We start from the raw sequence: 25,137 nt of genomic DNA on the forward strand, positions 1-25,137 counted from the left end.
CTGAAGCCCGCCGCTACGGCGTCCCTCAGAGCCCAGCTGCAGCTTCAAGAGATAACACATACAGTACCCTGCCATCCATATCTCCCTTAGACACTCAAACTAGTTATAACCGACAAGATGACTGGCGCAATAATTTAATCATCAACCAAGAGTTTATACGGCACCTTCTCCTGACACCCCCGTCCCCCTCCACCATAATGCTTAGTGCAGCACAAGCTGCGGATCATAGAAAAGTTCAGATGATTGGGCCATTTCCCTATCGAAAAATCCCATATGATTTCATATGTGTGTCGTATGAATTCATATGTCTTACATGCAGTCTATACGCGTCCCAAATGTATCTCGTATGAACTGATATGGGCATCATATGAGTTATAAGTGTCAAGATATATGCCTGGTATGAACACATATATGCTTCATACGAGGTCATATGGGTCAGAAATGTGTCTCCTACGAACACATATGACATATAGGTGTCGAGAAACGTGGCTCGCATGAACACGTTTCATTAGTGTTCATATGTATTATTGATGTTTCATTTCATTTCATGTATTGAAGCCTTAAGGGCCCGTGGGCATTACATAAGGCGGGGGCAAGAACAGTGTGTACAACATATGGTACCAGCTCAGCAAAAACAAAAACAAAAAGCAATGAAACGAAACAAAGCAAAACATTAAAATTAAAACATTAAAATTAAAAACATTAAAGGAGATAGTAACACAGGATCAGATTATTTGATGAAGCCGAATACATCACGTAAGACACAGGTGATTCGCTAATTCAGTGCGGAAAATTGCTCGATCTGTGCAAGAAGCAATATGCCTCGTATGAGCTCATATGGGCTCAATACCAGCTCGTACGCGTTGCGAATGTCTGGGGTGAACACGTATGTCTCGAGTGAACACACGTACGCGGCACTCGCGAGCAGGCAGGAGCTACGATGCGAATCGTATCAGACTACATCTACATCCTGGAAACTTTGTCGTTCATGAGTGCCTCGCATAAAGCCACGTGTGGTTCGTGAAACGCGGGGAAATGTAGCGACCAAAAGCAAACAACAAATCCGAGCGAGAGCATGAAAAAGACAAAAAAATTTGCCTGGCCTATTTCACACAATATTCTCCTTGTTTCTCTGTTTGTGCCCTCTATCTTGCTCTGAACATTGGTTACCCAAGCTGTCTCTGGTTCGGCGTTTTCAACGTGGTTGGATACACGTTTAGTTGGCGGGTAAATATGGCATTCCCTGCTTTGTTGAGCCGCTGTAAAGCTACGCAACGAATAACAGGTATATTTCTTTGCAAGAATTCCAGATGAAGGAAAAATACTTCTCCAGTGAGGAAAACCTGTTTCAATGCTTATCGCAGCACACATCAAGATTTACAGTATCAGTGGAAGACCACTTCTCTAGTTTCATTCTTTAAAACAGGCAAATAACCACTACTCCTCATGTCTTACACACCAGCTGCAAAGTAATGGAAAGGACAGCGTGAGTTTTGTCATACAAAAATAACACAGCAGTTCAAAGTGGCAGTCGTTGATTAGTGGATCAATAAAGAAAACCATGTCGTGGAGTAGTGGTTATTGTATTGCAATACGGATGTGTGGAGGATGGTGGTACGAGTCCTGTTCATCATGATAGTTTTATTTTTTGCCCAGTACATTTTTTGCAATTTTAGTTTCCTACATTGTACGGCAGCTATTTCATCATTTCCATCTTTTCAATTGCAGCCCGGCGTTTCCCTGTGCCAACAGATTTACACACGAAACACCTATGACACGTATGACATATGGGCACGTACCGCATATGTGGGCACGTATTACACATATTCCATAATCTCGTATAGGCTAGACAGATATGACACGTATATACTAGATTTTTCGATAGGGGTGTCACAGATCTTAAACAAACGATCCCGAAGCTTTGCCAATGTGCTCGTTAATGTTGTGTAACCTTGGAGCTGAGTGGCCAGCTTTGGACTGGCTCGTAGTGTAATGGAACGGTTTCCCCTTTTCTTCTATCGGTTGTGCATAGTACTGCCAACTTAGTATTTTTTTTCGTCCAGGGGTTTAGAAAATATGTTAATGATTCCTAATAAAAATCACGGCGAAATTTCCGAAACGATACAGAAGAAATTATTTACCACCTCTAACAACAAGAACAAAAAATGGTTGCTTGCTTCGAATTCATGCAATCCCTACATTCTAGCACCGGTAGGTGTCAGATCACTTGCCAGTATTGGTGGTGGGAGGTCTTAGACCCCCCGAAACGGTTCTGCCTTTAAGCACTGATTCGCGATCAGGTGACCACGTCCCGTGCAACGCGCAGCCTTTGTTGTCATTGAGGAGCAATGGTGGGGACGGTGAAAAACATTTTTTTTAGGAAGAGTGACTGTGAAATTAGACGTCGTCACAAGGGTCCTCAGTCCAGGACTCCGACAGCTTCTGCTGTCCTGTTGGCCCGCGCGATCAGCCGTTGCTGATCGCTCAGGCTAGAGCTGGACATGGCAGCTTCCCATGAGGAGATATAATGAGGTTGGGCGTGCAGTCACAAGAAAGTGGCTAGACACCTGCACCATAACGCAGCGTAGCTTAAATGGGTTCTGAAATGATATTGATGGTCTAGATTATAATGCCAAAAATCTCTAGAAGTGTTTTTGTGGGTATTCGAGTCAAATTTAAAAGCTAATCGTGATCTCCGTAATTTACAAATAACAGAGACAACGGAGACACAAAAGCATTAGTTCTGTTAGCATTGTTCTCTGTTCTGTTCTTTGAGTCTTCCGTTGCTTTTTGCGCTGCGCACGGTCCTCGCAGTCTTGAAGCGAAAACTGCTAAAGGAATGCCTCCAGGTTCAGGGTGGTTGGCGTCAGAGTATAACACTGCGAGTCTGCGACAAACTGATTATCCAATCTTGAATGAAGTAATGCAAGACGTGAATGCAACGCGCCACGCAGAGTGGCCTGACCAGAGTGATGTCACGCGCACTGTACCAGAGTATACCAAGACAAATAAAAATGAATTGATTAGTTGAAAGCCTTTATATTAGGCGGGATGGCTCAGTAGCCCAGTTATTAAGAGAGGAAGTTGGGAGGGAGGTCAATTTCGGCTGTCGACGCCGATAGCGCGCGCAAAGGCCCACAAGGATAGTGGCGTGTCGTTGGCCCGGCCAGAGTTCCGGTTCATAATCCAATCCTTTAGGCAGTGAATACCCGGGATAATGTGCTGTGCGCGGATACGTTGTAGTCCGACACACACCCATAATATGTGACAGATGATAGCGCTCGAGCCTGTGCCGCATGTAGAACGGGACACTTGTGGCAAATGCGAGGCATCATGATGCGCATCAGGCAGTCGCCTTCTCTTGGCAGTGTGGCTTCTCCACTTAGCAACACTTCCTGCAGTGAAGGCCGCTTTGGCGCGCGCATTGAGAACGAGGACTTGCGCGCCTCGAGGAAGCCCGCTGTCAGGGGTGCAGGGTTGACTGGGGTAATAATAATGAACAGTTAAAATATTATGCGTCAGAAAGGTATTACGAAACCGTCATGCATGAACGCCTGTCACTCACGACGCCAAGGTGAGCATCCCACAGAAAAAAAATCCCGATTTTCGTACGTGCTGTTAATATAACAAAACGAAAAATCTGTGTATAAGCAAGAGGTCATCCAGAGCCTGAATATACCGACTCCAGGACAAAAGCATCTCCCATGTCTCTGCGATTAACCCTTTCCTGTGCCAGGTGCGGACAACGCGTGTCCCTGCAAACCTCTTAATCTCGTAGGGCCCACCTAATCTTCTGCCGCTCCCTGCTACGCTTGCCTTCTCTTGGAATCCACTCCGTTACCCTTTAAAACCAGCGGTTATCTTGCCTTCGCATTACATGCCCCGCCTCAACCTATTTGTTTCTCTTGAATTTGATTAGGATGTCATTAACCCACGTTTGTTCCCTAACCCACTCTGCTCGCTTCCGGTCTCTTAACGTTACACCTATCACTTTTCTTTTCATAGCTTTCTGCGTTGTCCTTCACATAAGCTGAACCCTTTTCGTTAGCCTCCACGTTTCTGCCCCATAGGTGAGTACCGGTAAGATACAGCTCTTGTATACTTTTTCTCTTGAGGGATATTGGTAACCTGCCATTCATGATCTGAGAGAACCTGACATATGCGCTCCACCCCATTCTCATTCTTCTTGCTATTTCCCTCGCGCGATCCGGATCTGCGGTCACTGTCTGCCCTTAGCAGACTTATTCCCTTGCCACTTCCAGCACCTCGCTACCAACTGTGAACTGCTGTTTCCTTCCGAGAGTGCTGAACGTTACTTTGGTTTTCTGCAAGCAAGACATACCGGAGTTTTAGCAAGACGTATTATGTAGAGGGTGGCAGATAGCTAGGTGGGCGGATGAGGTTAGAAATTTTACGGTGACAGACTGGCCACAGGAGCGGATTAAATGGGAGAATATGGGAAAGGCCTTTACCGTGTATTGGGCGTAATCAGGCTGATGATTATCGGGGTATGTTTTATTGCGCCGTTTTATTAGTTCAATTCGCCTCTCGAATGGCATAGCCTTAACAGCATCGCCCCAGATTTCATCGGCACAGGAGGCCGCCAAAGCCATATGTGTATATTTTATAGCCACATAGTTTATGGGCTGTCGTGGGGGGGAACTGTAGATGATTTTAAATTTCATTGGAGGCCACTGACTCATGATCATGGTCACGTCCAATGAACACGACGGACTAAACTTCCTTTCGCTCTTTCCTCTCATCCCACCTTTTTATTCCCTTTCCTATGTGTAGGGTATTCAGTCGGGCGTTGACCCTATAGGTAGCTTACTGCTTGTCTTCAACCCTATGAACGCTAAACTCAAAAGGACGTCCCGCGGACGTATAGGACGTCCTGCGGACGTACTACACGACTTCAGGATGTCCAACGAAATTGCAGTACCCAATGGGTTCTTTGTTTAAGTCTTCCATGGGCGAATTTAGCAAATGATAAAAAAATGTCTCCCCAGAAATATGAGAGACTAAGATATGCTGACACAAAATCCGAACAGTCCAAGTAGACGCCATGCGCACGGACAGGTCTTGTAAAAAATACCTTGCCCACCATGCCCGTGACGGGCCGAGCAGTTCTTGGGCTGCAGCGTCCGGTTTCTGCAACGTCTTGAAAGAGCGTGGCTACGGTTAAGTGAACTGGTTCAGCCCTCCTTCGTGTTCAGCGGGATGAAGAAACAGTGGATTTTGAGCGGATGGTCAGTGCGTGCTTGTGACTGTCCCAAAACTAAATTAATGGCAGCGCAGGGACCTATTGCAAGGAAAGCATTTCCAACACTCTTTGGCAAAATTTTTGAATATTACAAAATTGTAAGGTACTGCTACGGAAATTTTGAAGGTTAAGGTTCATTCTTCTGATCTCTAGCAAAATCATTGTGTTAAATTTTTTCCATCGCTCGCGTCAAATAGTTAAGACTGCCACAGAAAACCAATGGGGTACGCTTTTGACGACAGCAAAAACGTTAATTAACGGCAAAAAAATGCAAGCCTGCCGACAGAAGATCTGCGGATATATTTATTGTTATAAGGAATCTTACAATTCTGAAAAAAAATGCGTTCATAAACTTTTTGCCCTTCAAAAATGCTCTTGTCCTGAATTGTTGGGTATGTTAGGGTGTACAAATTGTAGTTAATATACCTCAGCTTAAATCAAAAAGAAATGGGCATGGGCCTGGCATGTGATTCGAAGGAACAACACTGATGATTTTTAAGGGAAGCGGAGCTAGTTCCAAGGGAAAGCAAGCACAGTAAGAGGTGTCAAAGTCAGGCGGGCGAATGAGATATTGAGGTTAGCGTGGATAAGGTGACCATAGTAGGCACAGGACTGGGTTGATTGTAGGACGATGGGGAAATGCCTTTGTCCAGCAGAGGACATAGGAGGATGATGCTGTTTTAGCATCTACTTTGAAGTCTTTTGACAGCAAGTCCCTCTCGGAGGATTTGATCCTAGGCGCCTGGCCGGAAAGTTCTAAAACTTCTCAGGTAACGCGGGCGCTCTCTTGCTTTTTAAGCGACACTGGCCTTGACTCGCGTTTGTTGTTGTTTGTAATGTTAGAAAGTGTGCCTTGTCTCTTTTGATCTGCCTTTTCCCATCATCATCATCCCCCATCGTGATCCTCTTTTTTGTCCCCTTCCCTAGTGCAGAGTAGCAGACCAGATATTCATTTTTCCGGCCGACCTGTCTGCCTTTCCCGTCAATAAACCATCTCTCTCTCTCTCTTGAGATGCTTAGGAGCGTTTGAGTCAGCGGCACGCCGCGAAGCGGTTAGCGATGTTGAGTTTCGCAGACAAGAAGATAACGACGACGTGCTGCACGCGCATCAACCTGAGCGTGCTCTCCGCGTTCAGCGAGGTAGACCCCGTTCCTGGTCCGACATCTCCGCTTCCTTCGACTAGTTCCCGGTGCCGTTGCCTGATTCACTTTTCAAGTCGACTCGGTGAGTCATTTGCCATTGGCTCCTTCGCGCATACCCATTCTACGTACATCAACCAGTTTCGCTTGGCGTACGACAGACGCGACGCAGTGCTGCCAGCAACTGGGGCCGCATTCTATGAGCTGTCCTTTTTACGTTGTCCTTTGTTTTCCGTGGTCCTTAAGGGTAACGGAGTGGATTCCAAGAGAAGGGAAGCGTAGCAGGGGGCGGAAGAAAATTAGGTGGGCTGATGAGATTAAGAAGTTTCTGGAGATACGGTGGCCGCAGCTGGCAAAGGACAGGGTTAACTGAAGAGAGAAGAGAGAGGCGTTTGCCCTGCAGTGGGCGTAGTCAGGCTGTTGATGATGATGATCTCGCGTCCATTCGTTCCTCTGCAAGTTATCCTCAGGCATACCCACGGCGTTCAAGCGTGTGTGGCAAGCGACCCGGCCATTGGGTGGTTGGCGACCAGTTCTTACCATTGGCTGGAAATGGATGCAATATGCAGCCAATGACATCCTAGTCAACATCATGAAGAAATGGGCGTGGGCAGGGCATGCAATGCGAAGGCGAGATAACCACTGGTCTTTAAGGGTAATGGAGTAGATTCCAAGAGAAGGCAATCGTTGCAGGGAGCGACAGAAAGTTAGGTGGGCGGATGAGATTAAGAAGTTCGCGGGGATACGGTGGCCTTAGCTGGCACAGGACCGGGTTAATTGGAAATATATGGGAGAAGCTTTTGCGCTTCTGTGGGCGTAATCAGCCTGATGATGATGATGGTCAGGTGCATCGAAGTTCTCTGTAAGTACCAGGTGACCGGACCTGACCATTGCTGCCATATGCAGCCAATGGGGAGGTCTGGTTCCCAACCACCCAGTGGCCGGGTCGCTTGCCACGGACCCTTGAAAGCCGCGGGTAAATCTGAGTTACCACTCAACAGGACGGATTGGACTAGAAAAGGGCAACCGAAAACAGGCAGCTTATTAAATTCGGTCCCTGGCCGAAACGGTGAAGCAGCATTTGTACGGACTGCGCAGCGTAAAAACGTCGGGGAAAAGAGTTGAGGACGAGTGACGCCTTCTTTCTCAAAACCTGCTCTGTCTCTCAAAGAGTCGATTCAACACGCATTCTGTCGCATTCGTGTAAATGAGGCTTGAGCATCACTTTTTCTTGAACGCAGAGCTACAAGAACGATCGCTTTCAATGCACTCAAGGCCACGTACGTTATTAACTGTGGAAACTGACGGTGTGACGCACCGGGCGTACAAGGCAGTGAAGGCCTCCTTTCTTGTTCTCTATTGGCTGCATTAGGACCAATGTGTATCACTTCCAGGTTTGCCGTATCATGTCCAACATGTCTGCCTACTACGAACCCTCGGCTTACACCCAAGCCTACGGCCAGTACGGCTACGACCAGACTGCGTACGGACAGACCACGCATGATTATTATACACAAGCCACCACACAGGCCCTCACGTCAAAACCCGAAGGTGAGTATGGAAGCGGCCTTCTCCACTTTCCAAAATGCGAGCTTCCGGGATACCAGACAAGTTCGCCATCTGTGGTTGACACGCCGTAGGCCTAGCATACCTAACGTACCTCTATGCTCTGTTTGAGCAATGAATGCCTGAATCAGCAGAGGGAGCCACGATTATTAAAACGCCATAGGCGAACTTCACTAGGGAAGGGGGGCGGGAGCTACCGGCGCCAAGGGAACTACTATTCGGTGCCCTGTAATATAAAGATAAATTTTTAGAGCCAAAGCACTATTGGCCTCATAACCTGGAGAATTCCGATGTGTGGTAAAACCTCCGAAGTTAGTCACGTGATGCGGGGAATGGCGGGAAACAAACGAGACCTTTAATGAGGATGACCTTGGCTAACCTGGAGAAATAAAATAAATATTCCCGCGACTGGATTTCGAACCCACGGCGGCGCGAACAGATCAGCTTAGCTGGCCACTGCACGAGAGTACTATATATGCTATAGCGGCAGCCTATCACGCCTCGTGTTAAACTGCAACACACTCTCGCGCTGTGCATTGCACGTCGTCATCTTCATCTTCATCAACTTCCATCTGTGCGCAAGTCACGAAAGGAAAGGAAACATGCTTTCAGTCTAGCTATCAGGTACCCCCCCCCCCCCCATCAAAAGTACATAGCACAAGGGGCTTGCTTGCGAGGTCTTCAGCGTGCCTGGTTATGCATACACGGTGACCTTAATTTCTCCAACTATAAATGGCTTCGAGTCCTCAGTCCTCCCAAGCTTTGGACGGCTAGATGTTCTAGGGAGCCTCGCTAAACAGCTCATAAGCGAACCCCTTGGGCCGAATACTTATGACGGGGGCAGTGCGTGGCGTTGATGTCACCCTGCAAGAACCTGCTTCCGCACAATATTTCGTGGTTAGCAATGCCAAACTGCCAGCAATTTTTTGCTCATACAGCCTACTACAAAATTACGTATAAATTACTCATTAACGTGCACCTCAACGCAGTCGTACGGGTACAAAAAAAGCTATACAGCTTTATCGGGAAATTGGAATCTGGAGAAAAATTCGTGTCACTTCGAGGAACAGGACAGCAGGAATTCCCAGACGGGAAGGAATTTTTCTACAACTGCGAAGCTTCAGAGAAAGCTGCATGTCTTTCCTTGGTAAGTGTGTGGCTCCGTTGAGGCGTATGCCAATGAGTAACGTTGATTCCGCCTTGGGGGGCTTCCCCTAAATACATTGGACTAATAACCGGCTTCCCACTTTCCTTTCTTGGCCGATTCGCTGGCAGAATTTTCAGAACCTGCATCGCGAGTTAAAATTTTGTATAAAGCGCCTCAGATAATGTTCCGAAATTTTGTTCGTGAATAATGGTATTTACGCACGTACACAGAAATCGCGACGAACGTACGAACCCACGCGAAATAATCGACGTGCGTGATGTTGATAGCGGTGTTTACTTTAAACGTGTTTTTTTTTCATCAGAAACTTTCTAAGCAACCTATCGATACATCTTTTTCATGTCGTTCGGTTCTTCAGACACCAAGCCTACGTCGTAAGTAACCTTTCATTTTAAAGTGATTAGTGTCAGACATCCGCAGCTGCTTTTGTCGAGACTAGGGGCAACTATAGAATGTCATTTCTTTTGCCATGCTAAGTGCAGAACAGAGAATTATAAACACAAAGAAAACGACAATAAAAGAACACTGGTGGACCTAGCCTAGCGCGATAAAGAATGGGGCAAACGTTTTCAGCACTTTTAACGATTCCTGAGTGAACGCTAGCGGCTTCACTGTGATAGAAGCGTTCATATAGCGGTTTCTGTTTTCCCTTGCATTCGATGATGACGTAGCAGGTTAAACGATCTCCGGAAGAGGCGATTCCCTAATTATAGTATAATATCAAAACCTTTGTTGATCCTCTGCTTTTGTTCCTGTAAAGGCCATTGGAAATACTTAACGTCAGTACTAGTCATCCTACCACGCCTCAGTAATTTCGTCGTTTAAAAATAGATTAAAGTTATACACCCGAATTCGGCGGACGCATGTCCAGCAATTTCGGATGAAAATTTTGAAATTCGAAAATTTAAGATACCTTTAGCGTTACATTGAAGGTAATAGTCCATTCTTATAATATGCTGTAAAATCTTTCTTTTGAAGTGTTTCCATCGGTCGCATCGAACAGTTAAGACTCCCATAGAAAACTAGTGCGGAACGCTTCTGACGATAGCAAAAAAGTTAATAGAAAAAAAATTATTAGTGCCGTCCGGTGATCTCTACATATTTTGGTTGTTATAGTTAAATGTTACATTATATAAAAAAAATTGCGTTCATAAATCGTCTCTCGCTAAAAAATGCTATTGTCTTAATTGCTGGGTATGAGAATAAAGACCTCTGAAAATGTGCGACAGCTGAGATCCTTACTCTCTTCTCGGTCGCGTGTTTATCTGTCAAACATGTCTATACGAGTACCTCTTCGTAAGTTCTATGCTTTATATGAATATCTTTTCCTCTTGTGTAGAAACTTACACTTCCCATAAGTTGCTATTTCAGAGAATTTGCGGGCGAAGAAATTACCGACACCGGGTTTCATTGAGCGCACATAGCCTAGAAACATTTAGACGCCTTACGTTGATTCTTAGTCTTTGGACCATAAAGAAACAACCTTCGCGAACTTGCGTTTAAACGCCATATTTGGCGGAGTGTATGCTGCGCTTTCGCATGTTCAGCAATCCACTGTGGCGTTGCCTTGGTCGAAAAATATCTGATGCTGCAGTATCTATTATTTTATCAAAACGCTGTGTTGCGCTAGTTGGTGTAGGTTCAAGGTATAGGTTCCTAGGTTCATCGTCTATTCCTCGTCACTCTTGTCCTCCTAACATGAGTTCTACCGTGGTGCTTAAGCCCTTCAGTTATGTTTGGTGATCTGCTGTCCTGCATAGGCAGATACATTAAAGGCTTTGACCACTGGCAATCCATTCTCTCAACGGTACAGTGACGCAGCTTCCGGTTAAGATGCGTCACCTAACGCAAAATAGGAATTTTTTTCTGAGATCAGAAAAGGGCACAATTAAGAGCGATTTTTCCCATCGACTATATGCCGCTATCCCATATAGCTATTTTTGTACGTGTAAGCGAGCACTTCGAACAACCTTTCCCGGAGTAATTTTTGCCGTCTTTAATTTTTAAATGAAAACTAAAAACCCGCAAATTCTTTACTATCTGTCCTGGGGGGGTGTATTACTGTGAGGTTGAATTTTGTGATACTTTTAAGCCAAATTCAACGTTCAAACTGCTGCGAGACGCGCCATTGAGGCGAAACCGGAAGCCGGGATAGTTACCATTTAGACAGCGGAATGATGCTTTTCAAAACTCTTCTAGCGCGTTGGTTATCTCTCGAATTGTTATCTAACTAGCTCTGTTTTCTTTAATGCAGGCAGGACCGCATGACTTCGACCATGGTAATAACATGCATCTTGGCCATCGTTATTGCCCTTGTAGCCTTCATTGCGCTGCTGGTGCTGGTATTAGGTAAGCTCTGACACAGCTAAAGATTTGTTACTGCCTTCTCTAAACGACTCCTCATCCCTATCCTTGTGCTCCTTTTCCACATATCTCTCCCCTTCGTCCCTCGTGCACTTTTGGGACCACCATTAACTCCTGCTTACCATACGAGATGGTACTGTATATAGCTACTGTACCACACCCATCATGTCGTGTCGTACCATACCACGCCACACCACCACACCACATAGCGCCCCATATAGCGCACCGGCTGCAACGGTGGCTCAGGGCCTATGGTTCTCGCCTGCTGGTCCGAAAGCCGCGGGCTCGATCCCGGCCGCGGTGACCGCATTTCAATGGAGGCGAAATTCTAGAGTCCCGTGTACTGTGTGATGTCAGTGCACGTAAAAGAACCCCAGGTGGTCGAAATTTCAGGAGCCCTTCACTACAGCGTCTCTCATAGCCTGAGTCTCTTTAGGACGTTAAACTATTATGAACCAAACCATACATGGCGCACCGCACCGCACCTTATTACACTATAAACTCAAGCCCTTCGTAGCCTCTACGCTTAACATAACCGGGGATCACCTGAAACACAGCCTACTAGTCAGAAAGACAACGGTTTTAGACCGCGGGGTTCACCGATGTTGACGCAGTACCACGCGTCCGCGGAGGAAGCCGCGTGCACAGCAGTTTCTGCACACGTGACTAACCACCCCACTGCAACCCACGTACCAGGCACAGGGTTTGGAATCGGCGTCGAGACCGACGTTCCCGAGGACATGGACAGGCCCCCTCTGCCATCCGTCCACCCCGTGGTACGGGTGCCGGTCCCTTCTTCCGTGATGACGACAACGGCGACAGATACCAGCATCACGCCGACAGCGTCCACCCAGTCACCCCGGACAGGTCAGTGTACCGGCCGCAGTCCACCCCCGTACCCGTATAAAAGGCTGCTGTTAATTCCAACCGGCTTAATCCGAGCCCTCGGTTCACTCAGTCCGACGGTTTAGTCCTGGTTCATATCTCTCCCTGTGTCCTGTCTCTCCCGCGCTATATCTCTTCGAAACTAGCCCACAGAAACTAGCCCAAAGTGCTATATTTGTGGAAGGACTCTCTTTTATTCGAGTTCCGCAATATTCAAACTAATTTCTGTCTCCTTCGAGGTCAAACTATGAGAGTCGACTGCGGATCATGCTCATCACCACTCTGTGAGGGCCGAGAACCTGATCTAGACTGACGTGTGCCCCTAGCCGCCATACCAAGATTGAAATAGGGCTGTACAGTTACGCTGCTGGAGAAATAATTTGTCTATTGCACGTTTCTCATCCATCTACAATCATTGTTAGATTTGGGGCAGTATACTACAGTCCACTCGTATAGTTTAAAAGCATAGACTTGATATCTTTACCTTGTGCACACCGAACACATTTGCCGTGATGCTCATTGGCCAAAGTCGCAGCGGTGGCTCAGTAGTTATGGCGCTCGGCTACTGACCCGAAAAACGCTGGTTTCAACTAGAGGGTGTTGAGCGGTCGTGTTTCGATGTAGGCTAAATGCTAGAGCCCCCGTCTACTGTGCGATGTTAGTGCACGTTAAAAGGTAGTCGAAATTATCCACAGCCTTCCACTACAGCGTGCCTCGTAGCCTTAGTCGCTTTGGCTGGTTATACCCCAAAGAACCGAACCAAGCTCCCTGGCCGGGCTGTTCTACTCGCCGAAAACATCAAATCTTTGCAATCAACAGAAATCTCGCGCGAAGGCTTCGTGGCGCTCAGCGGCCGACTCTAAATGGCTGCGAAAGCGTAAAAAGAATTGACGGTTTTCCTTCTCGACAAAGCAGCGCTCATGCGGTGGCATAGATAAGGTAAAAGGTGACAACGCTGCCAGACATGTTTGGCAGCATTAGTTTGCTTAAGACAGAATCGACATTTGAGCTAGTTGGTATTGCATCTTTTAAAAATATATAAAGCGCACTCAGGACAACGGACAAGGAAGACCAAACAACACAAGCGCGTTTGTGGTTGTTTGTGGTTTTTTCTCTTTTTTTTGTGTTTCTTGAGTAAACGCCCAGTTGCGAGTACGCGCTTGTGTTGTTTGGTGATCCTGGTCCGTTGTCCTGAGTGCGCTTTATATATTTTTACAAGATGCTTAAGACAGGTGGTGCAACTTTATAAGTGAGATCAAAGCATTGAAGGACTCTGGTGAAGACAGGGAAATAACGTAGGGACTGAAGACAAGTGGACACAGATGAAGCTCCGCGTGCCTGCCCCTGCTCTCTCACTGTTCTTTCTTTGTTTTGGCGTTACGTATTTGTGACGTCATTTAGGGAGCCCGTGCATCCAATGACGTCCGCTCACTTCGTTTTCATGTCTTTTAGTGAAGTGGCCACAAGGGTTCACCAGCACGAGCAATTGCTAGAGGCCTTCTGCACACTGATGGGCTCGCGTAACACAAAAGCGTTAAGATGACAAGAGCTGCCTTCGTCCACTGCAGTCATGGACCAGCAGCCCCTGGTCTGCACCATGGGCTCCAGGACGAGCTTCTTGCAGATGTTCCCACCGGATGGCCTATGCGAGTACATCTTCTTTGACTCAGTCGAGAAGGGCAATCGCAACCCACTTGCCTTCCCTAAGCGGTGGGGTAACGACCTGCGCATCTTCATTGCGGCCTACGCCCGGTACAACACCACGGCGTTCGGCATCGGCTTCACCTACGAGTGAGTGGCGGCCATCTTGAGCCATCACACTGCACGATACCTCGCTTGTACCGACTGTCCTGATTCTCAAGTTGCAAGATGCCATCCCCTCCATCCCCTGATCAATGTTCGACCACCTGGGGTTCTTTAATGCGCACTGACATCGCACACAGGAGGCCCGTGTACTGTGCGATGTCAGCGCACGTTAAAAAACTCCACGTGGTCGAAATTTTCGGAGCCCTTCACTACGGCGTCTCTCATAGCCCGAGTCCCTTTGGGACGTTAAACCGCATAAGCCAAACCAAACCAAACCAAACCAAAATTGACTTCTGTAATTTTTCTTTATTTTGTGCCTTCCGGAAGTAACTTCAAGAAGAGCGTTCGTAATTTTCACGAGTTGAACACGAGTCGTTCCTTCATTGCGACGTCCTTCTAGTAATCGAAATCGTGCCCGGTGAATACCGTGTGGAACTTAACAGAAGTTGTGCACTAGGTCGATGGGGTCAAGGTTATTTGCTTTGATGAGAAGTTCAGTCCCGTGCTTGAATCCTCCGTTCAAGGAGCGCGGCCAGAAGATCTGACGAATTGCTTCGTCACGTGACTAATGAACACGAGGGCAAATGAATGTTATTTCAGTTCCGGCGCTTTGTAAGCAAAGCAGCAAGTTTATTCTGTCTCGAAGGCACGATTCTGTGCCAGGCAACTACATTAAAAATATGTTTGCGAATTTAGGGTAGCAGACGTTACCTCGATTTAGTAAAGCTCAGCAGTGCTTCAATGGTGGGTTAACTTCGTATTAATCTTCATGTATATTTCTAACGCTGTCCCAGACGAACACAAGTCCTCCTGCCGAAACGTTGCTTAACAAACTCAGGCTCCCATCCTGACCCTTGCTCATATTGTTTTGTATTATATAACGTTTATAGCATTTAAGGTTTTCGTTTACATTTTGCTGCTGAGCGTTCTGCTTAACGTAGACCTCCTGACACCGGTATTGGAGCACTTGTAGCGTCATTGTAACTGCGCTTACTTGGAACGGAAAAATTCGAATGGTGCAGGAAGGCGTCCACGCTGGCGCGACAGCTGAACACGACCAGTTCTTCGCTGCTGGAGCCCTTCTGGCGAAAGAACATTTTCCACTTTGGCATCGTGGACACGGCCACGAGGAACGCGAGGGAAGCTGACGTGGAACTGGCCCTGAACGTCTTGAAGGCAAGCAGTGCGCCTACAAACACGACTCGGCTTCTGCATTTATTGCACACAGTAACCCCTGCGTTGGCCCGTAATGGTGTAATGGCTGAAATGAGCGGTTATATACGACGCTCTGTGCACTCAGGTTAGGGGGGGGGGGGATACTTAAAATCTTTCTTTACACGGTATATAGACGTTCCATAGACTTTTGTCAATAAAGTATGTAGATATTCTATAGACTGTCTATAGACATCTGTCTGTAAAGTCTGTAGAGATTCTATAGACAAATCCTAAAGACCAGTCTACAGACGATACAAATCCTATAGACAGTCTGCATATAGAGACAATCTATATATGGCCATGCACTTCAAGAAGACTGTTTTTATAAACAGTCTTTAGTCTATGAACATGCAAAAGAAAATATATATAGGAAGGCAATAGAGTCTCTAAAAAGTCTATAAACAGCCTATAGACCCTTGTTTATAAGGGAAGAGAAAGGAGTACGCTCGGAAGCGGACATGTGGAAAGGAGGGAAAATACCAGGGGACACTTAATCACCGAGAGCCTGGAACAACGCGAAAGCATAGGACCTCGCAGTACGCCCACTACCACATAGCAGGCGTTGCAGTGAGACTTTGCACATTTCATTTCATAGACGCCAATGCACGAGTTGGTAGACGGTCCGATTCCCGATTGAAGGCTGACTCAAGTAGCGACTAGCAGTTGTGTGCTAGATCTCATGCAGATTCAAATAAAACCAGTACCGCACTTGTGTAACATTAAATGGGTCCATAATCTTCGAGCCAGAAACGCCTCCCTAGGCAAAATGGTGCGCACTTTTTCTGATGTATGTATATGCAAAGATTTGAATATAGCAGTTGGCAAACCGCGCTTCGAACTGATTGCAAATCCAAGTTTACTCTGATTCTATTTTATTTCACACCACGACCGGTGGATCCTGGGGAACACCTTAATGTGTGACGACAGCGGACGCCGTTTTTTTTCTGAAGAGGCCTCTATGATACTGCATAATTAATAACGAGCGTTAACATTTGCGCTGCGTCAGCGGAGGCTCGGTTATACGCAGTGCTGGCCGTCTGATGCACAGAGCCCCTTATTCAAACCGGCATACGCTCAGAAGTGTGCCACATCGAGTTAAAAGGACCTACAAGAGTTGCCAAGAGCTTTAACGAAAAACTTAACCTAAGCCGTACGAACCTGGATATCGTTCCTCGGAGAAATGCTACCGAAACGACCCTGTTAAGTCCGTCGCCTCATTTTGTCGAACGGTGTGGATTTCTAAAGACGGTTCGCAGGCCCCGTGTTGTGGCCCCGCCTTTTTTCGTTGAAAAATGCATGATAATCTGAGTTAAACTTCATGTTTGCTTCGTCTAAGGCTTCTGTACATAACAGAAGAATGTCAAGGGTGTACGCCCCTTGTTTTAAAGACATTAGCGTAGCTTTCTTCATTAAGTTTTGGAGAAGTACACTTCAAATTACGGATACTGAGTTTTGATGGCGTTTTCAAATACTTATGCACGGAACACTACCCGACTGAAGCACCCCTAACGCTGGTGCATGCGAGGTGGTTCTGCAATACTCGCTGAACTGACTTCGGCCACGAATTCCTTGCAGGCGCTCAACACGCACGCCGAGACGCAAAGACGGCATGGCAACCCGTCTTTTATTTTCTTCGCCGGAGTAGTTTTCAGTCAAAACTGGACCAACTTCTACAACGACAAATTTACGTAAGTAGGACCCGCAACACAGTTCTATTAATATTATCCCCACTAAAGTCTGGTTCGAGACCAGGGCTATTGGCGGCTCCCGATAGCTTACGCCGACTGCCAGGAATGGTGAGCCTTATGTGATTTCTTAGCATTCTGAGACACTCATTACATCGCCGTACTTGACCAGCAGCTGTAGCCAGCAGACCTTTCATTGTGGATCATTAAAGCGCCGTATTTAAACGCGTTAGTGTTAAGGAGCTCGTGTCATTGACCGGGATCGAAAGATCCACGAATAATCTGCAGAGAAGCAACCTAAGAGGCAGGTGGGCCGCCTAGGTCACGTGACCTTCAGGCGTCATCGCAACCCGTCCATCGGAGAATGAGAAAACTGCCCAACGTTGCAGGTGACAGTTAAATTAATGGTTGGTCGCTCGAAAAGAGCAACCTGGGTCGCATAAGGCACACCGGTGGAAGCAACTGACATCGCAGGGCAATGGCTTATCACTTAAGCGCTGTGCCATCCTTATAAAATGGTCTATAGAGAGTCTATTGACTTCTTATAGACTCGATTGCCTTGCTATAGATATTTTGTTTTCTATTCGTAGTCTATATACTGTCCACAGACAAAAGTCTACTAAAAGTGTACGGACATAAATCTATAGATTGCCTATAGGCTGTCTATAGCATTTGTATTGCCTGTAGTACGTTCTTTATATTTGTCTATAGACAGTGTATAGACATTATAGACAGAAGTCTATGGACAGCCTATAGACTGTAATTTTTTTTTTTGTAAGGGAGCTAGGTGCAGTGCGCCAGAATGGTACGAGGACTCCCAGGAATCCATGAATCTGATGAATGACCAATTCTGCGTATATGGGAAATAACCCATTACGCTGTCGCGTCATACCCTTAAGGCGGGGCTTAAGTACAAGACAGTGACCGCAGATCCGACCACGAACGTTAAATTGCAAGGAGAATAAGAATGATGTGGAGTGCATTTGACGGGTAATCATTCTACAGTAGTTAGGATTTGTCTATCCTAAGTAACTACGCAAGATCACAACTGATAGCTAAAAGCGTTAGCAGCCAGGCCAGAGGCTAAATGCGAAGGTCAAAGCTTGAAAGGCAGCAGGCAACCACACATGATGCAACTTAGTAGAAGTGGATGCCAGACATAACTCTGCTTTATACAGTATATGGTACAGAAATGAAAGGCGTCTACCCTGTCAGAATTCGCCGCAAACAATATTTTTTCTAAGGACAGCTGAAGTGCACTTGCTTTCTGTGTTCAAGGTGACATGTGACAGAACTGCCCCTTACAAAAATTTCTTTAGACAGTCTATTGACTGTCCACAGATTTCTGTCTAATCCTAGAGAACAGTCTATAGGCAATACAAATTTTATAGACAGTCTATAGACAATCTGTAGATTTATAGCCATACACTTTTAGCAGACTTCTATGCGCAGTCTATAGACTATGAATAAACAAAAAGAAATATCTATAAGAAGGTAATAGGGTCTATAGGAACTCTGTAGACTGTCTATAGACCATTTTTGTAAGGGCGTGATCAAAAATGCGGCCATTCTTGCTGCATTAGCAAGATTGAAACACCATAAACTTCGCCTTATACTCAATCTTGGATATGATTAACCGACTACGACACCAGACAGGCCAGAATACTGGCAAAACACCTGCTTTAATTGCACGTAAACGGAGAATATTACAGCAGTTCGCCAGCGTACTGTCCTTGAGCGTATGGCCAAACCGCGATAATGTGCGGGAAGGCACTGATTGAATTCTGTAGGCGTGTCCTGTCCTCTTCAGGAATTTAATTTGGGACACTGGCAAAGGCGAGCGTAAACACCCGACATGCTCACGCAGGAGCATCTACAAACCGGACCTGTTCATCGCCCAGGGCCATTTCTTCTACGGCGACAACACGTTCAGCGACTGTCGCGTGATGCCGCCTACAGCGCTCACCAGACCGCAGGGGCTTGGCGATAGTTACCAGCACGACTTGGTGAGAACTATGTTTGGCCACCCTAATACACAAAGTTTCCAGTGGCTTTTTCAATGCACCAGTCATTGCAATATATGTTAGCGCATATCATACAGGAAACTAAGGAGTGCAAATGAATACGTAACGCGTAGTTCAGTCAGCTGATGGCTGGGCTAGGATACAAAATGGATTCGAGGTCAAATAGTGGGAGATATGCGAACATGTGCAGTTTTAGTCAAAAGTGTACATGCAGCCCAAGGGGTCTGCTTATGAGCTCTGCAGCGCGCAGCTTGGTCCAAGGGTACAAATTGTCCTAATTTAACCTTACTAAAATCTCTCTCGCTCTCCCTCAATACACGACAGATACCAACCACGCCATCTGTAGTCTGTATCGCCAGTATCAAGGCACGGCTGGCCTCACGCCCGGGGTGGAATGAGGAGCTATAATTATAAACGAAGAGTTTGTATGCGAGTAACGGAAAGCTTTTATTTACAATCGCGCACCCTGAAGAAACTTTCGCTTTCGCGCAGACCCTGGCAGCCGACAGCTTCGGCAAGCTGTCATCGCGTGGACTGTCGATAATCGGGGCACTATCGATAACCATGAAGGGCCGCTGGACGAGGACCCTCCCCGTGCAACGGCCGAGCGACTTCCTCTCGGGCTGTGTGCACAACACGAGCGCCCCCTCCTTCGGGAGATATTCAGAGGTGAGCCGCTATTATTGCACTCTATAGTTCACGTCTCTGTATACACCTTCACGCCGCGCCGTCACAAAGAAGCGGTGGCGCTGGCGTCGGTAGCGACTTTCGTACGGTAGGAAAAACCGGTTGCGCCTGACAGTGCCTACAGCAGCATCGTTCTCGCGTGCTGCGCAGGCAGCGTGCATCGAGCAGCTGCGTCATTGTGGGATACACGTATAGTAGATGAAAAGAAAAATTAAACAAGCCTGCGATGGGTTTCTCGTAAAAAAATACAAGATAGCCAAGAGCCGCCCAGAAAAAAAAATACTTAAAGTCTCGACGCTGTCTGGCTGTTATGTGGCTAAGATTTTGTAACATAATCGTAGCATAACGGAGTGGATTCCAAGATAAGGCAAGCGTAGCAGGCGGCGGCAGAAGGTTAGGTGGGCGGATGAGATTAGAAGTTCGCAGGCATAGGGTGGGCGCAGCTGGCAAAGGACCGGGTTAATTGGAGAGACATGGGAGAGGCCTTTGTCCTGTTGTGGGCGTAGTCAGGCTGATTATGATGATGATGATGATAATGAATCGTAGTGTGTTTAAAACTGCGAGGGAAAAAACTTTTAGCAGTGCACAAAATTTTCGCCATAAGCTGCTACAGTGCGAAAGATGGAGACCAACATACCCAACAATTCGGGAGAAAATAAATTTTGAGCGGGAAACCGTTTATGAACGCAATTTTTGCATATGATGTAAGATTTCACTAACAAGCCATAGTTTTCACGTATCATTTTGCGACTGCTCGATCCCCTGTCTAATTCCCTGTGGGCCGTGAGAGAACATGAAATCAATAATTTTCAATCACTGCCATCAGGCTACGAGAAATTAAACATTTTACATTGACGCACGCAATTTCTGTGCAATCGTTTTGTGTTCTCGCAATGTTGCAGATTTGCAGAAACCCGAAGTACCGTCAGCGCAGCTACAGCCAGACGCATGATGCCATTCTGGCCGTGCACGACACCGATAACGTGCTCTTCGCTTACGACAACGAAGTAGGCCTCTGCAAGAAGGTGAGCCCACGGGGAACGCTGTAGCCCAGTGTGTGGGAAATACGTGTGTAACGACTTATAAGCACGCTGCTTACCAATGAGGGCTGCGTTCTTTTATTCATTCCAAGATACTGCAGGCCGATGTGGTCCGAGCAGGAGAGGCATAGAACATGACAATCACAGCTTGATTTAGGCGTAATCACAAGGTGAACAAGGAGGGGAAATCATCTGGGTTCTTACCAGCTGTTCAAGAAGAGTATATGTCTTCGTCTGGGCAAAGCGTTCCTCATTGGCGGTAGTTCAAATGGGGTCTTTAAACCGAGGAAAAAGGCCCGGTGAGGGGGAGGAGCCTTTCCGGGCCTTCACCGGGCCTTCACCGGGCCTTCACTGCATTTAACTCCTGCCAATGATGAACGCTTTGCCCAGACGAAGACAAGTCTCTTGTCGAAACTTTGGGAAGCACGTTAAGGCTTTCCTCTTCTTGTTCACTTCGTGCTTATCGAGGACCATCTGACCAACTTCTCTTTACCACTGATTTAGGTGTGTAAAACAATACAACACACCGCATGAAGAGGTGAGGACAAAGAAACAAATAATAAAAAATGATACAAAAGGATACAATCTAACCAATTAAGTGCGCTTACAATGTCTTAAAGAAATTATCTGTTTGGAAAAGTGATTATGAAAGTGAATTCTAATCGGAGACAGTTTTGGGGAAGGGACTGAACTTGAATGAATTTGTTCGGGCAAACGTTAGCTGCAGCTTGTGTTTCCTATAGGGTGTCGTGTTCAACTGGTAGTTGATGGTTAAATAAAGTTATGTAATTGAATATTTCCTTCGTGTGCGAGAATTCTGCGAAGGAACAACATTCGGTGTATTTTGCGGCGGACTGAAAGAAGCGGAATTCTATTTTCAACCGTAAGCTTAGTGGCAAGGAGAATAAAGTCTGCTGTATTTGCGGAAAATAAACCTGACTGCTTTCCTTTGTATTATTTCAAGAGATTTTCTAGAGAGTTCAAGAAAGGAGTGTGTCCTAGGCTCCAGGGTCCAGTAAAAATAATTTGGTTGCTATGCGCAAGCTCTCGCGAGATGAAAATTTGGTTCAGATGATGCATAATGCATAGCGGAAAATTTTTTTAGTCAGGTATAAAAAATGTGGAAAGATGAAAACACTGGGCTTATTTGAAACATCCACATAGATGTATGACAAAAATGACTGCAGAATGCCGTAATTTGGAGATGACGCGAAAATGTAAGACAGCTAAGCTGTTGCTATCGGCAAAAATTGATGGCGAAAAAGACATGAAAAGTAGGCAATGCATGATGGGATTTTATTCATCAAAATATAGGCTCGCTCCTTGCCAACGCTTTGCATATCAAGCAAAAAATTAGTTTTACACACCGGGCAGACAGGCAGGAAGTTTAAATGAGTACATTTCAGCGCATGTGGCTGGCATTGCCATTTCGTGAGATTACTGTTTTACGACATGCAGATTCCTCTAACTCAACACTTTGTCTTCATGTTCTGTTTTTTACTCTCTTCTGCGGCTTGATTTCAGTCGTATTTCTAAATTTTATTGACTTACTTATATTGCTTTTTGGTTTGCGTAGCGCTCTACGATTTAGGCAGTATGGCTTTTACTACAGAAGCGAAAGCTCACCAGAAAGCGTTAGTTTCAGGTTTGTTTCTTTTTTGGGTTACAGCGCAGATCTCTAAGGACACTTAAAATTGTCTGTTTAGGTTTGAAAACACGATAAATTCTCTGAACAATTCATTACTTTAAAATTCTGGATGGCACTATATACCTCGGATGTTTATACACAAACACTTGTACATTTTTTGACGTTTCAACCAGGGACCGGCCTTTTTCAGACGAACACCGGTTCCAGGCCGAAACGTCAAGAAAAGTACAAGTGTTTCTTAGCCACTTCTGTCTTCTTTCAAGTCTACTGCCAACCTAGCCTTAAAGGCCTTTTCAGGCCTATATATATATATATATATATATTCCATAAATTGATTGTAGCTTAATTTCCTTTTTGCCCCGCCGCGGTGGCTCAGTGGTTAGGGCGCTCGACTACTGAACCGAAGTTCCCGGGTTCGAACCTGACCGCGGCGGCTGCGTTTTAATGGAGGAAAAACGGTAAGGCGCCCGTGTGCTGTGCGATGTCAGTGCACGTTAAAGATCCCCAGGTGGTCGAAATTATTCCGGAGCCCTCCACTACGGCACCTCTCTCTTCCTTTCTTCTTTCACTCCCTCCTTTATCCCTTCTCTTGCGGCGCGGTTCAGGTGTCCAACGATATATGAGACAGATACTGCGCCATTTCCTTTCCCCCCAAAAACCAATTATTATTATTGTAGCTTGGGCAGTTTGAAAGGACAAGCGCATAGTTTCGAATTCCTGCGGAGTGCGGTTGTTTTCTATATTGTTTAGAATTATTCGCTAGCTGAAATAACTCCGCATGAAAGTGACTTTTCTAGTCAACAAAACCGTGCAAAGACAGTAACATAGGCCTATTTTTGACATGGACATGCTTGTAAAGGAGGACAAAGGTTTACTAACGTTTCAACTGGGCCCCAGTCCTCACGTTCTTTGGGTGCAAGTACAATAATTTATGGCACTTGTGCTCCAGCCTGAATATTGCTTTCAAAAATATGGCCCTCTACCTCCTCTCCCCGGCAGTTGTGTGCAGTGAAGGGTCAGCATTCGGGCGTGCGGTTCGGCATCGCAGTGTACGACCTGGAGTACGAGGACTTCTCCAACGCGTGCGGGGCGTTCAACAAGTACGGCGCCTTCACGCGGCTGCACGCAATCCGGGGCATCGTCAACTACTTCAGGACGAGGTTCCAAAGTGCTCCAGACGCGGTTGGCTGCCGGGAACTCATCACGTGACATCCCCTTGGGAACTGCTCCCAGCGGTGTGGGGTTCACAATTGTAATTAAAAAGTCGTACCTGTAACAATGATTGCTTATTATTATTAATGCGAAAGAATTAGATGGCTCAATATTAAGATCACGTCCGCAGAAAAGTGTGCGCTAGAAACGGCACCATTTGACGTCACGAGCAGTCATGTGAAGTTGATGTTATTTTAATTAATGGTTGCTAAAATTTAACGTTAATTATTGTAATTAAGGATCTCTAAGACTAATTCGCATAATTATTGATATCACATGAGTGTGACGTCATACCAAGTGAGCGTCAACTGACGGGCTAGTTGGTTTTTCATGGTTTATCAGCGCAAGAAGACGCGTACGAAGGAACACAGAACAAAGACAAACGAGCGCCCGTTCTTTAAAAAACAATTTTCAGAAACCGATTTTAAATTTTTCAATCGCTGGATGACCTCAATGTGATGGCAGTATTGCCGACTAGATTCACATTCAAATTTTCAGCAACCGTTCATCGTACAACATTCTGGGTGGGGTCATAGTATTTCTTTTTGCATATGGCTTACATTTTTGTCAAGTTGGAGGTTAGCTTGCGATTGGGGCTTGAGCCAATGACATATGCATCTTCAGTTGCATGCTTCCAAGCGCGGTTGAGGTGTCTACCAAGATGCCGAGATGTGAGCGCTATTGCGCCCTTTCTGTTCTGCAAAACCTTTCCTTTCTTCAAAACACATGCTTTCGCATTTCTCGACGTAAGCAGGCTTAGGTGCCCTGAGAATTATTAGTCTTGATAGAAACAGACGACAGAAAACTTACATTCGAGTCGATTTACAGTCATGTAAATAGAGTAATTGCGTTTAGGATCGGCACAACTACGTGCTCTCAAAGCTTGCACACCAGGCCGGTGGTCGACTACAGGCACTGCAAACCGGCCGCAGCGGCTCAGTGGTTAGGGCGCTCGGCTGCTGATCCGGAGTTCCCGGGTTCGATCTCGACCGCGGCGGGGGCGTTTCGCCGGAGGCGAAACGCTAAGGGCGCCCATGTGCTGTGCGATGTCAGTGTACGTTAAAGATCCCCAGGTGGTCGAAATTACTCCGGAGCCCTCCACTACGGCACCTCTAATTCCTCCTTTCTTCATTATTTTTTTTTAGGGAAAGGAAATGGCGCAGTATCTGTCTCACATATCGTTGGACCTCCAGTACAGCACTTCTTTCTTCCAATCTTCTTTCACTCCCTCCTTTATCCCTTCCCTTACGGCACGGTTCAGGTGTGGGCCCCGATGTGAGACAGATGCAGCGCCATTTCCTTTCCCCATTGGTCAATTTAATAATTTACAGCGTTAGCTCTGCGGGTGACGTTTCTAGCCTCCTAGTTAAAGGCCGTTCACATGCAAGCGAATTAGCGAACAGAGCGAACAGCGGCGCGGCGCTGCGAAGCGGTTCG

At 46.3% G+C, this 25,137-nt stretch overlaps 1 protein-coding gene across 1 annotated transcript; it reads left to right on the forward strand.

Annotated features, from left to right (window-relative positions):
* The first annotated feature begins 11,395 nt into the window (after positions 1-11,395).
* LOC144102213 (uncharacterized) lies at positions 11,396-23,697 on the forward strand. Its single transcript, XM_077635525.1, has 9 exons — positions 11,396-11,483; positions 12,195-12,365; positions 13,952-14,174; positions 15,212-15,372; positions 16,930-17,092; positions 18,957-19,095; positions 19,606-19,782; positions 20,703-20,825; positions 23,488-23,697. The coding sequence occupies exons 1-9, from the start codon at positions 11,399-11,401 to the stop codon at positions 23,695-23,697; spliced, it is 1,452 nt and encodes a 483-aa protein (XP_077491651.1). The 5' UTR covers positions 11,396-11,398.
* Positions 23,698-25,137: the final 1,440 nt, after the last annotated feature.

This window comes from Amblyomma americanum, chromosome 8 (genome assembly GCF_052857255.1).
Source record: "Amblyomma americanum isolate KBUSLIRL-KWMA chromosome 8, ASM5285725v1, whole genome shotgun sequence".
In the NCBI taxonomy this organism is placed as follows: Eukaryota; Metazoa; Arthropoda; class Arachnida; order Ixodida; family Ixodidae; genus Amblyomma; species Amblyomma americanum.

Coding starts and splice junctions, on each gene's coding strand:
- LOC144102213 (XM_077635525.1), top strand. CDS start 11,399: ATGACTTCGACCATGGTAATAACATGCATCTTGGCCATCGTTATTGCC. Junction 19,096..19,605: donor ATAGTTACCAGCACGACTTG/GTGAGAACTATG, acceptor GCTTTCGCGCAG/ACCCTGGCAGCCGACAGCTT. Junction 19,783..20,702: donor CCTTCGGGAGATATTCAGAG/GTGAGCCGCTAT, acceptor GCAATGTTGCAG/ATTTGCAGAAACCCGAAGTA.